At 32.3% G+C, this 17,745-nt stretch overlaps 1 protein-coding gene across 1 annotated transcript; it reads right to left on the bottom strand.

The window, feature by feature from the left end:
- Positions 1 to 2,777: 2,777 nt before the first annotated feature.
- LOC129221450 (putative inorganic phosphate cotransporter) lies at positions 2,778 to 15,764 on the bottom strand. Its single transcript, XM_054855931.1, has 5 exons — positions 15,681 to 15,764; positions 14,173 to 14,305; positions 12,024 to 12,179; positions 10,102 to 10,187; positions 2,778 to 3,185 (listed from the first exon to the last, which is right to left on the bottom strand). The coding sequence occupies exons 1-5, from the start codon at positions 15,747 to 15,749 to the stop codon at positions 3,003 to 3,005; spliced, it is 627 nt and encodes a 208-aa protein (XP_054711906.1). The 5' UTR covers positions 15,750 to 15,764; the 3' UTR covers positions 2,778 to 3,002.
- Positions 15,765 to 17,745: the final 1,981 nt, after the last annotated feature.

Raw genomic sequence — 17,745 nt, 5'->3', positions numbered from 1 at the left:
AAAATTTCGCCAATGTTCACCTTCGCTCATTGAGCTTAACACTAAAAGAGGAGAGAGAACTAATCGGTCCGTTTTTTGCCCAAGCGAGTATGGCAAAAGAATCGCACTTTTAACATTTAAACTCAAGTTTTATCATGTAAAGCCTTTTGCCGTGCATTTTTCAAATCCTTAATATGCTCAAATCGTTGTGGGAAAAGAAGCGGTCTTTTGCCATTAAACAAGATGTTTTATAATACAATTGGTTTTGCCAAACTCGCTCGAAATTCAGACCGTGAGCCTCAGTGTAGAAGAATGGGAAGTTCTCTCTCCTCTTAGTGTTATAGCTCAATGCCTTCGCTCTCCGAATCTCTCGTTCCCTGTTTGGCGAATGATTGCCAATAAAGGTAGCTTTCCCTGTTGTACGCTTGCTCCAAGATGGCGGATGCTTCGGCCTCTCTAGTTATAGGGGTTCTAGGTGCATCTGCCTTAAAAGTACAGTAAACACCCGATCAACAATCAGGAACACATATATTTGATGCAAAAAGCAAATACGAAACAGTGGCTGGGGGGGGGGGGGGGGTCCGAAAAATTGTAAATTTAAACTCGGTTGTTTTTGTTTCATTCATTTATTTGCGTACACATTTATTTTTTATGCTTTCTTTACCGTACATACATTTATTCTTTATTGGTGTTAAGTTCTGTCGTGCAAAAATACAAATCATTTTTACTGTACTGTATATATTTCGCTGTTTTTAGAAAGTATTATCCATCAATACAGCCAAGTTTTGGAGGAGAATTTTTACATTAATTGTCCCTCATTTTAGCCTTTTTGCAGTTTATCTGCGACTTCTATCATCAGCGGCACATGTGCCACCCAATTCCGTGGATAATCGAGAGTTTACTGTAGAAAAAGTTGCGAGTTGCTTGGTAAAAACTTTTTGGATAAAAGAATCCCTTACAGAATTAAATAAAAACTCACCGACTGTTGAATACGTAAAGAAACCAAACGCTGAAGCCTTGATCACTTAGAGTATGCTTCTAATTAATTTAGTGGCCTTAATAGCAAAATTTTGATTCCAAACTTTTTGTATACACGGATGTATTTAAGAATTAAAATAATGCATTCTTAAAAACAAAGAACGCATTCCGAAAAAAAAAAACTTCTTTCTTCTTGAATTGTAGAATCATGTCCGTTTATAGTAAAGTTAAAAGGAACGAATCAAGTTAAGTTAAAGCCAAAATTTAGGTATAAAAAGTTAAATAATACACTGTAGAATGTGTAGAGAAATTGAAGCTATTACGCTACAATCGTAAAAATCGTTATATATTTCTTCGCTATGTACGGGTGGGACTGTAAACGAGTTCGTGCATTATTTTTAAATTTAATGTTATTTTTCCTATCAACTTGCGTAAAAGTTATTTTTGTCAAATTTAAAATCTGCAGTAAATTCCCGTTGGAGTTCGGTAGGAATAAAAATTATTTGAAAATACACTAATAAATAAACTTTTAATTCCACTGAAATTGTAAATGCAAAATATACAAAAGCCGAAGGTGTATCAAAAGTCGTAAGACAAAAAATTGTAAACGATAACTAAACAAACCTTTGCTTTTACAGCTGGAATTGATTAAAACGGTTTAAAACATGAAATGATTGGAATTTGATACAACATAAGATGTCTCAGGTTTTTTTTTTTTTTTTTCTTTTTTTTAAATCAGTTCTGTGTAGTTTGTTGGAAAGTTCTTGAACTTAAAAATCCTTTTTTTTTTTTTCAATATCCATCATACTTTGTGATGAAAGACCCTGCATTTGAACATATGTTGATTCTAATGAAAATTGGATAGAAGACATGTTATCGTCATTTTATTTCAGTCGTTAATTATTCACAGTTAAGTTCTTGAACCTTGAAATTTTGTGTTTTGTAATGTCCTCTAATACATGATCCAATAGTTGATCATTTGGGTATTCTAATAGAAATTTGAAACTAAGAAGGGTGTGTATCCCCATTTAACCTGCAAGTCCTCTCTTTTCTCAACCGTTAGTCCTAGATGCGTACTTCCAAATGCAAAAATGTTCAAAATCAGATGCAGAGTTAAGATATTGAAAGTTTGAAGCAAAGATAAAAATGAGTCAAAATATAAAATTTAACTTTTTATACGGAGCTTAGGTCCCCTAACTTATATTTAGGGAAATAATCTCCTTTAAAAAATAATTCCAACACAAAAAAATTGACACACTTGCACCAAATTTAACACACAGTTCACAATTTTGAGGGGGCGTGCGGAAGACGAGATTGGAATTCATCGAAACTTTCAGAAGAATAACAGTCTGTTGAAGTAAAAAAACATATTTTTTTATGTTTTTCAATCTTATTGAAAAATACATAATGCAAATGTTTAAGCTATGATACTCAAAAAACACACGACAAAAGCTCGTACAATTAGCAAACTATACTCTAGCCGCCCATTTAATTTTAAGCCCTTGTAAATTGTCATACTTTCCCCCAAAAATTGTAATTGGCTGCTAGTGTAAAGTGGTGTCAGTCACAAAACTCTGAGCTTCATATCTAAGTGATTATTGATCGTACTAATGTCAATTCTTTTGTGATTGAATTTTTTTTCTTCATGCTTTTGATTTCCCTAAATGTAATGTAGGAAAATTGATAACTATATTAAAATTTAGATTTCGTACTTTTTTACTATTTTTTTTTCGCTTCAAATTTTTATCTCTCAACTTTTCATTTTATTTTGACCAATTATTGCAATTAGAAGTATGCATCTAGGACCAACGATTGCGAAAACAAGAGTTCTTGCAGGTTAAACGGGTAGACGCTGCACGAAGTTGTATTATGGTCCATTTCATAACGGTTTTTAATTATTTAATGAAAGCCTTTTCAGCTTTGATTTTGTCTTTTTCTTTACCGCCCTTTAAGAGTATTACTGATTTCGTGATTGGCTGAACATTTGATGATTCTGATACAAATTTGATGCTAAAGAATGTGTATTATGATCCATTTTATGTGTTTTAATTATTTGAGGCAAAGATCTTCAGTTTTGAATTTTTCTTTTTTTCAACGTCCCTCTGACTTCGTGATACCGGATCCCATGGCTGAACATTTGCGGATCCAAAAATCTGGAATAGAAGACCGCTTCCTGCTCCTACTCCTGCAGATATGAGGAAAACCAACTTCCACTGCGTCATATTTTGCTGTAAGTTGTAAGAAAAAGCTTTATTACATATTTGTCAGAAATATTTCAAACGTAAATTTTTATCCAACATATGTAACACAAAAATTTCACATAAGTAATTTTTTTGGTCAAGAATGTAAAAATTAATTTTAAAAACAAAAGAAAAATGATCCTTTGATTAATAGTAAAGAAATTTTACGAATTTAATTCATAATATAATGTTTGGAACATGTTTTAATTACTTCGTTGTTAGAAAGTAGCTACCTGTAAAATTCAAAATTAAAATAAGTAGAACTGAAATCTGTCATTTTTCTAGGATGCAAGTACTCATTTGTTAGTACAGAAGAGTAACGAAAGTACGAATTAATCGGTGACACAACCTCGGATTATTGAAAACCTGGATTATCCGGAAAGTTCTTAGCAATTAGTTTAACACTATTAGAACGACAAAAAGACGAAAATACTTTTCGTTATCTCATTCAAGGTAAATAAGTATCTTAGCAACGAAACTTATCCACCTAAATTTCCATTTTAATCAGCCATGAATCTATTTCACAAGTGTTCTGGTTCTGAATTGTCTGTTCGTCTGCGTTCTTACTAACGAAGAAAGAATCGAAACTTTTAAACACCTCGGATTAAGCGGAACCTTGAACTTTTGAGACTCGAATTTGTGAGACTCCATTGAAGGATAAAGAAAGAATTAACTCATCAAAACGCTTTTACGAAATTCGTATGTAATTGATACATTACTTCCAAAAATAAGACGAAAATTTATTCCAAATACGACAAATATAAACTTAATGCATGAAATTTGCAAATAATCATTATCTCATTAATCAGAAAAGAATTAGAAAATGCTTTATTTTGGAAGATTTTATTACTTTCGAAATGAACACAAAAATGAATAAGGGACTCTCTATAAATGACGCAAAAAATTTGCTAAACCGTTTTGACTCCCCCCCCCTTTCTGTCATAATGTGTTATACTTCGTTTTACCCTCTCTCTTCTCCTTGCCGCATGCCACACTATTTTTCATAAGCACATTGTAATAAAATATGTGTCGTATCACGCTTATTGTTACCCCCTCCATTTTGTCACAAGCTGTCACAATTTCATGAACCATACTTCCCCCTGCAAAGTGTGAATCATTTGTGGACGACCCCTAATGATGATGATGATAGTCATGGTAGTGATGGTAATGATGATGACGATAATAATAGTAATAACAACAACAACAATAATAATAATAACAATAACAATAATAACAATAACAATAATAACACTAACAATAATGACAATAATAACAATAACAACAATAATAACAACAATAACAATGATAACAGCAATAACAACAAAAGAAACAATATAATAATAAAATACCATTCGAAGAATTAGGCACAAGTTATTCTTCTAAACATAACAAAATAATTTATGTTCACATATATATAGATGTGATGATAATGACGGGGAGAAAATCATTCTTGATTTTGAGAAAAGGAAAGTAAAACATTGCGAAAAATGAAGGAAAAACATTTTTTTTTAATTATTTGAACAGAGATTAATGATGAAAAATGGAGAATTAACCTCTTTGCTTCTTGCTCAAAACCATTTAGTAAATGCATATGATTATGAGTTTCTTTCAACGTTCTTTCAGTTTCGTTGTGATTTAAACAGAGATGAAATCATTCATGACAACGTTTAGGAATATGCTGTCCGGACCTAAAACGAAAGTTATAGTGCATGCTAACCTGAAGGTCGTCTGCGGCGGTAAAATTCGACACAATTGAGTAATAACGAAAATGGGTAGGTTGCAAACAAGGTTATAGAAAGATGATTCCTTTCTTAAGTTAGCGATGCGTTTTGAAGATTCAAAAAACAAATGAAGACTTCGTAACAAAACTTGCTCAATGCATTTTTATGGTATTCCCTACTTTTCACCGATATAAAAAATTCCTTCTCCCTCCCCCCCCCCCCATCTCTTGTTTTTCCCTTCAATCTTACCTTTTGAGATATCAAGGGATTTTATGTCTGTAAAAAGACGGAAATTAGGAAAAAATTGATTTTTTTTTTTTTTTGAGAAGTGCGTCTTTCACTTTAATTCTTTTTTTTCTTTTAACAGCAAAAAATATCTTTTTTTATGACAGACATGTAAATATTACGAAAGATTTAACTATTCGCTTCTCCAATGACCTTTCTTAGCATTACAGGAACGTTGACAAGAAATCGATGGCAGGGTTGCAAAATTTTGAAACAGAAAATTGCTAAAACTTACGCTGAAAAAATGCTACAAAATACTACATTTGCAAAATACTATACATTTGCGCAGTCTAGTGGAATCAAATAGAATTAAAGATATCAGTACTCTGGCAAGTTATTAATGATTTCTTTTCGTATTTAAATTTCATACACCAGTAAAATCATTAAATATGATTATAAATATCATTCTAATAATAAACACATTTAATTATTGATTTCATTTTTTATTTTTGGAAAAATAGTGTCGGTAAACCGGGAGAGTAACCCATTCTGGCTTTCCCAATTTTGGCAAATTTCTCAGTGAAAGGGGGGTAGCCGGGGAGCTAACCGATGGAAAACTGCAAATTATGATAAGAAGATACCACTTGGTTGGAATGTTGTTTATGACTATAAGATGAAATTAAGACCCAGAGGCATTTTCAAAAACCGTTTAAATCCAAGATGGCGGCGTTTTTCAAAATGGCTACCCATATTAGAGTTTTTTTAATATATGTCGTACAAAAGAGGTTTTTGAATCGAATTATAGGTTTTTCAGGTCACAGATTTCATTTTTTATGTTGAAAATAAGCTAAATCTTCATTTTGGTTCTTTTTTTAAGTATAATTTTATTACTTACAAAAGAGATTACGTGATTTCAAAGTATTAATATAAAAATAGGAAAAATATTAAATGCAAATATGTACCAAAATATTAGTACGATGTCGTTAGTCAAACACTGCTTCATTCTTCGCATTAATTTTTGCATAGTAGTGTGCAGGACAGACCAGCACTTCTGCAGCTACACTTGTTTTTGCAGATTTTGCAGGTGCACTTAATGAACTCAGTGCACGAATCAGAAATTTCCAGTAACTCTGACCATTTCAGCTGCCATCCAGCCCTATTCATTTGGAGATGGTGCAAAGTATAATATGTTTGAGCTTGTGAGCCAAAATGTGTTCAGCCTGGAAAGCACTACGCAATATTTGTTAGTGGCAAACTTTTAAGTGGCCGATTTTTTGTAATAGTGGAACAGTACAGTAGTACTACTACGTACCTTTCAGGTTGCGAAATAAATAAAATGTCGCAGTTGCTTAGCTAGGAACGCTGTCACAAAACCTATGAAGGCATGAATTTCGGGTAAAGCTTTTCTTTTCCAATAGCTTCATACATGTCATGAACTGTAATGCATTTGCTGTTGTTTCCTGTTACAAAAGCAATCCAATGTTTATCCAGACCTAATGTTGACAAGGAAAAAAAGTAAGATATTGCAAAAACTAACACATCTGCATCATCGATGCACACAATATTCCCGAAACTGTTTTCTACCATGTCTTGAAGATGCACTATCATTCTTGAGCTTGTTTCTTCTGGGCCAGGGCAAGTAACATCAATGGGGGAAGTTTTCGCAGTACTATTTCCTTTAATGTCTTCATCGAAAGTCGTTAGAACCTGTACATTTGTTATGGTACTTACAGCTAACGTACCTAACAGCAGTGGTGACGGTTGAGGCGTATAAGTGGAGTGGGGGGGGACAAAAAAACCACTAAAAGCTATGGGATTTTTAGCGGCAGCAAAAGATGAAAAAAAAGGTACGTAAAAAGGAATTGACATCACTGTGCACAATAATCCTGCTATTGATTACGATAAGGTTCTGGTCATTTTCCAAAAATAGATTTCCAAGTTCTTTCAAGTGCTATAAAGAGCTCGAACCTTAGTAAAATATTTAATTTGAAATGAGTGGTACTGCTCAAGATGGAGTCGACTATTTTCTTTATGTTTTAGCTTAATATCACACTTAAACTCTTCTATTATTAATCGGCTTATTTGTGGTCTAGGAACCATCCAACGCCTAAGTGCTGATGGATCCTGTGTCAATCCTATTGCACCGCCATCTCCTTTTACTACTGCATTCTTTTGTTGGTGTGCTTGGTCAATACTGATTGTTGAGAATAATCTATTAGATTTTCTTATTTTAAACTTCCGAAATAAATGATCGATGTAGCTCTGATGGTAGTTCAATCTCTGCATCATAACGATCTTTTTAGATGGATTGAAAACGGACGTGCGTAATTTAAAGCCACAAACCTCTAAAACATTTGTTGGTTACTACGAAAACATATTTAAACTTTACGTTTGTAAAGATATTGAGACTTTCCAATGCCAGAGAATTGATTTTATTTGGGGCATATATGTTACACCAACAATTAAAGGTCAAACTAGAGAGAAGTGGGGAGCATGAATAAGAAGACAAGTGCTTTCACACGGTACTTTACCTAAAAATTGGCCAGGATTTTTAAGAAATTCAAATAACAAAGAAGTGTTCTTTGCTCTGTTAAGTATACCTTTAGCTGTAAGTACTATAAAAAATGTGCAGGTTCTAATGACTATAGGTGACGACATTACAGGAAATAGTACTGCAAAAACTTCCCTCATTAATGTTACTTGTCCTGGCCCAGAGAAAACAGGCTCAAGAATGATACTGCATCTTCAAAACATGGTAGAAAACGGTTACAGGAAGATTGTCATGTGCATTGTTGATACAGATGTCTTAGTCTTAGCAATATCTTACTTTTTTTACTTGTCAAGGTTAAGTCTACATAAACTTTGGATTACTTTTTGAACAGGAATCAACAGCAAATCCATTACAGTGCTTGCCATATATGAAGCTATTGGAAAAGAAAGGCTTTACCAGGATTTCATGCCTTCATAGGTTTTGTGACAGCATTCCTAGAAGTCCATAAAATTCACTTGGGAGGCAAAAGTGATATTTAAAGAAGAAACTGTGGCGTTTTTTATTTATTTCACAACCTCACAGTTCTATACCGAGCGAAATTTTTGACATTTTTGAAAGGTAAATTGTAGTACCACTGTACTTTTCCACTAGTAATAGCGACACTGTAAATGATGCAAGAAAAAAATGGTTTATGACGAAAAAAAAAAAAAACAGGCCACTTGAAAGTTTGCCAGCAACAAGTATTGCGTAGCGCTTTCAAGGATGGACACATTTGGGGACCAGCTCACAAACATATCATATGTGCACCATCTCCAAGAAGTGTTGGTCTGTCCTGCACACTATTGTGCAAAAATTAATGCGAAGAATGAAGCACTGTTTGACTATCGACGCAATACTAATACTTTTGTACATATTTGCATTTAATATTTTCCCTTTTTTTATATTGGTACTTTGAAAATCACGTAATCTCCTTTGTAAGTAATAAAATTATATTTAAAAAAAAAGCACCAAAATGAACATTTAGCTTTTTTTCAACGTACAAAATGAAATCTGTGACCTGAAAAACCTATAATTCAATATAAAAACCTCTTTTGTACGACATATATTTAAAAATGCTCTAATATGGATAGCCATTTTGAAAACCGCCGCCATCTTGGATTTAAACGGTTTTTGAAAATGCCTCTGGGTCTTAATTTCATTTTATAGTCATAAACAACATTCCTACCAAGTGGCATCTTCTTATCATAATTTGCAGTTTTCTATTGATTTTTGTCGTTTAGCTCCCCGGGTAGGGAAGGAAATTTCAGTGTTGGCGATACGAGGGATAAACCATTTTTATAAATTTTACAAGAGAGACAAAAAACATTCCACTCTATGCCCAATTAATTTTTTCAAAAAAAAAAAAAAAAAATGTGTTCCCTTATAAAACTTTCAGTGGGCGACTTCAGTCTTGTTTCCAAAGCATTATTATTTAATTATTTTGAAATAAAAATAATTTAGATTGATCTAATTTTGAAGTAAATCTATTTTCTCTGGATAATTTCAAATTTCAAAGTTAAAGCATGATATTACGACAGAGAATCGTCTTGACACTTGCCTTCATTGGGAGAATAAATTTAGCTCGTTTCGATGTAATCCGGGTTTTTGGTACTGGTTTTCGACCAGATAAAGTTGAACTTCATCCAAATCACTTTGAGGCTGAATAATATCGATCAAGACTCAACAGATATTGAAAAAAATAAAATCGAAACATCATCGATTGAGCTGGTTTTGATAAAGGCCTTTAAAATATTTTTGCAATTTTAAATGTAAATATAGTAATTTATTTTCGATTGCTTTTTATACTTCGCCTTACATTTATTTTGTGTCGTACCGAATATTTTATTCAAAGCGAATATTATTAAAATTTTATTTTTAGAAGAATTAGTTATCATAACTTTTATTTTTTATTGTGTACTTTGCGATGGCAAAAAACTGTCAAAAAACAATAACATGTAATTAGTATTATTGTTTTTGGCCTTGTTCATCATAATTTTTTTAACCCACACATTTATATAACTTATGCAAATTATTTTGGTCGAAAGAGTTGAACTATTTTTTTTTCCCGTGCAACTCACAAAATACATTTTTTGAAAAGAAGTTACTACAAACACGAGATTGCTTCAGATTATTTGTAAGGTGCTTCTGTACTAGAGTAGCAGGTGATAACTCTCCGAAGTACACTTAAATAATAAATAACTATTGATTTTAACGGCGCCATCTGTTGAGTAACTAGATAACTAGAGCGGTCGACTGCCTGATACACCTATACTAAATATGTAATATCGATGCTTCTCTTGCGTTGTCATTTGGAACTGCTCAGCTTAAAAAAGTAAAGGGGAAAAAAGTAGAAACAGAAAGAACGCCAATTAAAAACACCTTATTAAAATGGATGTGTATTTAAAGCATTTCAACTTAATAAGTATACCTCAGCATTTGTCAAAGTACCGACTATCACGGGAATGATGAAGCCTGCCAAGCTTCCAACTGTACTAGCAAAGCCCATCAATGGTCCTAAAATTAAAAAAAGAGCATTAAAGATAAAACTTTTGATACTCATTAGATGAATGGCATTTAGATGCTTGGCAATTTAAATAACCACTTTGTTTAATCACTTTTGCATAAAATATATAATGGTAGCCATAATTAAATGACTGCACTGTCTGGCGATGAAACTAACTCGAGACATTGCTCAGAAAGTAACGAAAAGTTGTGAAGAGCATATTGAAAGGGATGCAATACCTGGATTGATGGAATCTGGTTGATAGATGCGAAAAAAATAAGTTCAAAATTTCGCCGCCGCGGGCATTTTTTAATGGATTACATTTGATATTTGTGTTTACGATAGTTTAACAAAATATATTGCAAAAACACATGTTCAACATTTCGAACATCATTTTCTTCTACCTTCTGAGAACGCCCTCTATTTTTTTTTTTTTTAAATTTCCCTTCTTAATTATGTTCTACAAATAGTTTTGCGAACTCCTGAGTAATAGCTTCTTTCCCAAAGACAACTTTAAGGCGGAGTCGTACATTTTGGCTACCCTGTATAATTATACATACATTTCGTATTTTTCAAAGATTTCTTTTCGTAGCAAAAACCAGTAGCGTACATAGACTTCCTGCATCCTCCCCCCGCAAAGTTTATAAGTGCGCCCTCCTCCCATACGAAAAGTATTTTTTTTTTAAATTTTAACATAGCGTTATTTATTTCAGAGAATACGCCCTCACACCTCTTGCACTCCCCCGCGCCAAGGGGATTGCAAGGGTGCTATGTACGCCACTGACAAAAACTATAACAAATGTTTACTTAGCTTTAAAGGTTAATGTAAAATTTTAATTGTATATATTATTAATCGTGACTTTTAGTATTAATATTACCTACTTCACTACTCGGTGCCTTTTGCGTAATTTTACTGCGATGCCTCACGCGCATCGATAGATATATGGGGGAGGGAGAAGCAAAGGGATGTAAGTGGAGTTTTAAAGCTTTGAGTAAAACGTATTTAAAGATAAGGTCCTAGGTAGGCTTTCATTGATTTTTTTTTTCCTAAACCATATTGAAAACAGAACCTACCAGGGCTACTAGTACTATCTCTTGCCCCAAGACAGAGGAGAGGTTCACCTATCATTTGTACTGGTTATCTCCTAATTTTCCATTTTGCCACTTAGATCCCTTTGTTTCTCACTGCCTCATATGTAAAATGGAAAATACATATCGCATATTTTTCCATTGGATGGTACGGTTTTTTTTTTTAAATCAACAGTGTCAGCTAGTAAAATACAAACTGCATTGTCAATTTGCAATTCTTGAAAAAAATTTCATTGAAAGAAAATGGCACCGCATGAAATATTTTTTTATAAAAACAATTGTGATTTGTGATATTCATTTCCAACGGTAATTAATTCAAAAGTTCTCTTGATGATTATTCTTGAACTCCACATAAACTCATTAAGGCCATTCTACGAAAATCTGCCATTTTGCCCTTCAGCTGACAGCTCATATATTCTATTAAAAAGTTGTTTTATTTTAAAAGATGATGAACAAAATGTTGCAAAATTTTTTCTTAAGAAAAAAAATTTTGTTCACTATCCTCGTAAATTATTACCCTTAATGAAATATAGGAGCTGTTACGTGCAGAACAAAATAACAGTTTTTCTGTAGAATAGCTCATTAGTTGTAAACGATGAAGAAAACATTCAAGTTTAAATTCATTAATATTAAAAGCAAAGTTCTGAAGGCGCTTTTTAAAACTAGTTAACTCGATCTAGGTTGATTTAGTCTTATGTAACTATCAACCTAGAAAGTATACTGCTGTTTTTCTTTTTCAAACCGATTCGTCTTCTTACCACAGAAGGTTGGCGACATGTCGACTGCTGTTATGAGGCTTCCAGCGAATCCAAACCCAACACTGCCCATGGCGACGAACAGAGAAACTTCGCTCCACAAGGTGTCACACCCAGCGAAATAGATTCCAAGCAGTCCCAAAGCAAAAACAGAACAACCTATAAAAAGTGAAAAAGCGATGCTGTCGAAAACAATCAAGCTTTCCCCCACAATAACTTGAAATTGAAAGCTAACAGAGATAAAATAGAACATTGGGATGATGGATGGAATAGAAAAAAGTACTTTGCATTCACTTGTTTCGTGCTACAATTCCTAATACAACAATCTGTGCGTTTCGAGATATAAGTACACAGGAGCACTTTAGGGGGAAAGGTCCTGCAGAAGAATGACCCTTCTCCCCACCACCATGAAGGAACCTACGTTTTTGGCAACGACAAAAATCTGAAACTGTTTGAGTGCCAGTAAAAAACCCCAAATTGGCCAGGAATAAGGCATCTAATAGGGCATAAATGTTTCAAATTAGTTTCATAAGCAATAAAAAGAAGTAGTATTTCAAATAATTACTATCAAAAATGATTACTGAATTAAAAAGGCTACTGAAATCGTTTACATTTTATTAAGAATTTGAACGCAATGGCACAATGTGGACGGATAGTATTGTCGACGGTTTAGGGAGCGGGAGTCGTGAACCTCATGACTCGCTCCTTGTATCCGCCCCTGACTCATTTAGAGTAACTTTGAAGCATGCGAGTTACCTTATACCTTTTAAAAAACTTTAAAATATATCTAGCTTCAAACAAAACTCAGAAGACACAGTGATGCACTCTGCTGTAAAAGTTATAATTTCAGTTTTCTATTTTTGATTTTGCAGAATAAGTACTATCCAATAATTCTGAGTAGTTTCATTTTTGATGAATAAGAACTGATTATTGTTCATCAAAGCTTCAGTGTTTGGAAATTACCCCAGGATGATGACCAAAAGTTTAAATGTATGCATCTAATCTATGTCATTCTAACCCCTCGTGAACAAAAGTGAACTGCTACTCGATTCAGGTACTAAAAGATTCGTAATTTTTCATGAAGCCTTGTAAGTCCAACCGCATTCTCGCACCACTTTAATTAGCATAGATATTAATTAAACGTCAATTCTCAGCGACGTTTCATTCCCTTCAAAATCTCCTGAACTTTGCTGCTAACATTTGTCAATATATATATAATTCCTCTATCTGCTTCCAACAAAAGTGACGCACCAGAAAACTTTGTTCTGGATCAGATAACTCCTGGTTCGAGGGAAAGTGGGCTAAGTTCGACGCACGACGTGGCGAAAGATGAGATTAACTAATGTAGTGCTGATGAGGTGGGTGGGTGGCATCCAAGCACCCCCTTGCTTTCTGCACCCGTCCCTCTAGCTATTTAATTTCTTCATTAAAGTGAAATATATCAATAAATGACGCTACTAGGAAGCCTTGGGAATATGTTCTTGAGAAATTGGGCATAGGTAGAATCTTGTTTCTGTTTAGTTAATCAGATCACAAACTAATTATTTAATTTCTTTGATTTTTTGTGTTTTGACGATTATGATGATTTCTTAGCACATTATCAGCTGAATCAAACTTTTATCCATTTATTTGTTTCATTTTATTTTATTTTTTCGTTTTACGTTTTTCTTTATTTATTTTAAATTCTTTTTCATTTTATTTTATTTTATTCCTCTTTGGATAAAGATATTTCCAGATCTCACACTTGATTTTTTGCTGTTAGAAAACCTTTTTATAATTAAGACTACTATTTTTAGTGTTTTAATTTGTTTTGAGACTTTTGATTGCATTTTAGGATAAGATATTTTTGAATATTCGTTAGAACTTTCAAACATCAAACGATATTTTTGAAGTACGAATTAAGTAATATACAATCAGATGACATTTTCTTACCTAAAACCAAAGGGTATTAGGCGTACACTCACATGGCCAGATCTGGCAAATGCTTTAAAAATATTTTTGTTGTAACATTTAACGTGTTGAAAGAGTGACACATACAACAAATGCCTAAAAAATCATTCACTACTTCTACTGAATAGAACATTTTGTCAGAAATCAGTGGCATTATTTAGTGAATAATGTAATGTAATTTTAATTAAGTTCAAGACCTTACTTAAAGTGTTGCATCCTTTACGTAATGAATCGACTGGAGCTCTTTTAGTCCGTGTAAGCCATAATGATAACCAGCATACACTCCATCCAGCTAGAGTTTGCAATACATATGGACCAGATGATAGAATACCGTTCTGGGAAGAAAAAGAAAAACATTGTATAAATGAAAAAATAGTAAACGTTTTAAAAAAATTCTAATGTGTCACTTATTAGAAAAAAGTAAGAAAAAACGATAACTGAGTTTTACTGCACAGATCATCAAGTTTGCTAATCACACCACTGCTCTTACTTAGAAAAATAAAGGAGAGAAAAAATTGCCCAAGATTGACTGCACTACGCAGATGACCAAAAATGTCTAGTAGTCGCTGTTTTTATCCAGACAATAACGAAAAGAAGGAACATTAAATGCAGGGATAATACAATTTGTTTATCAAGCGTACTTGTCATCTAAGAAATAAAATATTGAAAGATTGGATTGACAACAGAAATGATAAAATTTGCTCATCAAATGTTGTCTTTATCCAAAACAAAAAGCCAAGAACTGAGCAAGTTACTGAGTTTGCCTTCAAGGCTAGTAAAAAGTCCTTAATTAACCGCTGTTTTATTTGAAAAACAAAAGAACAGGAGACGATTGTTGAGATTGTCAGCACAGCTGATCATATTTGTTCATCAACAGTTGCATTTATCCAAAAAGAGGGACGGGAGGAGAAAAAGAATTACTAAGTTGGAATTCAAGGATAATCGAATTTCCTTATAAACAACTGTCTAATTCAAAAAATAAAAAAAAGGAAGGAAATTACTGGCAATGATTACACAGACGATAAATTTTGCTTACATACAATTTGAAACTGCTTTTAATCAAACAAGCTGCTTTAATCCTGAAAATAAAAGAGAGGAAGGAGATAATTGAGGTTGGCAAGGCCGATGACCCAATTTGCTTATCAGCCGCTGTTTTAGTTCAGAAACTAAAAGAAGTGAAATATTTATTAAAGAAAAAATATATATAACACTTAATGTCGAAACTTCGTCACATTATACTCACTGATGCGATATAATAGAAACCAAACGAGACTACTTATCAGTTCCTTGTGTTAACCACAACAATTTCACTTCAAAAAAAAAGAGCTCAGCACATGCAACTGAATACAAGCAATGTGGCACTGACACTGCTCCAGTTTAAGGCACCCATTTTTTAATAAAAATATTAATTTCTTAAATTTAAGACTTACAAGAAAACAAATTGTAAATCAATTAAAATAAATATGTAATTAATAATAATATAACTAATTAAAATTAACAAGGTTTTTATTTCCAAGGAAAATTGAATGAATGACATTCCAATTGAATCCCTGAATTCAATTGGAATGTCATTCCAATGTGATGAAATTCCATGTATTTCCACCAGTCAAAAACAACTATTAATAGTTTTTCCTAATTAAAAAATTTGGCATACGATAGTTATAACTCATTAGTTCAATTGAGCTAAACCATTTCAGAAATTTGAGCTACCTGCTTGATTGGAATACGTAGTATTGTCCCCATGAATGTTGGATGCACAGAAAGAAAATAAAAAGCCATCCAATATTGTCCAAACAAAGCAATGATGAGAACATACGTAGTAGTTGAGGATAATATTTCTCTCCATGGTGTTGCTGGCTGCAAAAAAAAAAAAAAAAAAAAAAAGGAAAAAAAAGAAAAGAAAAGAAAAAGAAAGAAAGAAAGAAAGAAAGAAAAATATGCAATATAACTTGCAAACAAAGAAATAATATAACTTTCGCTTTCGAATTGTTTTTAACGTAATATTTTCTATTTAGACACGTTAAGAAAAATACAGGTGAAAAGTTCTTCAACTAAGAGAAAACAATGCTGATAATCTATCAATTTTTTTAAAAAAAAAATAAGAGCAAAGTACTGCAAAATTTGCGTCTTGGCGGTTAAAATAGAAAAAGAAAAATCCTGTAAATATTACAGCAAAATGCGCTGCCACTTGCGCAGTAGTTTTTTTTTTTTTTTTTTTTTGTAAAATTAAAGTGATTATTTTTTACAATGTACATTGATAATTTTGATAATTCAATAGTTTTTTGTAACACTTTTTCCATAAAGATTGCACACATAGTCGGAGCTACAAGGAATATTTTAAAGCTTCCGAGATCTGTAAGTTTGTGTGGGGAATCAGGACTGAAATAGTTCTTGTTAAAGTCAAAAATTCAACCGTTGGTAAAACTTTTAATATTAAAAAAAATATATATGTATCAATTTTGTAGTACTCTAAGTATGTTATTTATATCAATTCATAAGACATTTCTGCAGTTCTCAATTTAATTCAATTTATTTATTTTATTTTATTTATTCATTTTGTATTTATTTATTTATTTATTTATTTATTTTTGCAGTTTTCTATAAAGTTGTTCAATTTTAAGGAACGAAAAGACGTCCGATATACGTTCCTCTATAATTTCACAACTTTCCGACAATTTTATAAAAAGCTTTCAGTTTTGTGAAGCAATATGATGGTTTTTTGCACAAGTATTGACTCTTAAAATAAATAAATAAATAAGAAGACGAATAAAAAAAGAAGAAACATTAGTAGGGTAATGTAAGGCAAAGTGAAATAGTTGAGATAACTTACCTCTTTCAAAGTGAAAAAATTGGAAATTTTTTTTGAAAACTTTAGTACATCAAGAAAGAACACAGTATTTCTTTAAAACTTTCACAGAAACATTATTTTTATTTTTAGCAGTAAATGTGTACCTTCAAAAAGTGGAAAATTTTCACTTTTCGTTTTTATTGGGCGAAGTGAAAAATAAAATATTTTTCAAATGAAATACTTTCCATTTTATTATTAAAAATAGTTTTAAGTAAATGAATGAGTTGATAAAGAAAGAACTAATAAAAAATAGATAATGTAACAATAAACGAATAAATAAATAACTTAGTATTGAGAAAAAAATTCACGATTGAATAAAATAGTGAATGAATAAGAAAATAAGTAACTGAATTATTAAAAAAGTGAGCTATTAAATGAAGGAAAGTAAATGAGTTTAATCAATAAATGAACACGTAAGTGATTCAGAAATAATTAAATATTATTTCACTTTGCCCATTCTCCTTTTCCCCTCTTGCATGTGACTCGCTGTGCAGAACATTTAAAATGAAAATGAGCTTCACATCAAGTAAATAAATACTGCACCGAATATTAGTAGGCCTCAATTAATATTCAAAATATTAATAACAAGAATTTTTTCATTTTAAAATAACAAAAATACATTTTGATCCAACAAAAAATAACGTTGTGAACATCATTTTTTAAAAATTGCTTGCATTTTCAAATACTTTGATCTTCACGGGTAATTTTTCCTGACTGGAATAAACTATATGCCGAACTACATCGTCAAAATACTACCAAATACCAGGTTGAGTCAAGTTTTTTCTTATTTTCCCTGTCCTGGATTGGCAGGCCTGAATGTAACAGATGCAAATTGCAGTTCCTGTGCAGCTGATGTAAAATGGCATAGCGAAGTTTGCCATTTGCAGTTGCATAATCCTTACCAGTTGCTGTGATTTCTCCTACCTG

This window comes from Uloborus diversus, chromosome 4 (genome assembly GCF_026930045.1).
Source record: "Uloborus diversus isolate 005 chromosome 4, Udiv.v.3.1, whole genome shotgun sequence".
Taxonomy (NCBI): domain Eukaryota; kingdom Metazoa; phylum Arthropoda; class Arachnida; order Araneae; family Uloboridae; genus Uloborus; species Uloborus diversus.
The sequence above is the reverse complement of the archived record's forward strand: the minus strand, read 5'-3'. Positions and strand labels throughout refer to the sequence as shown.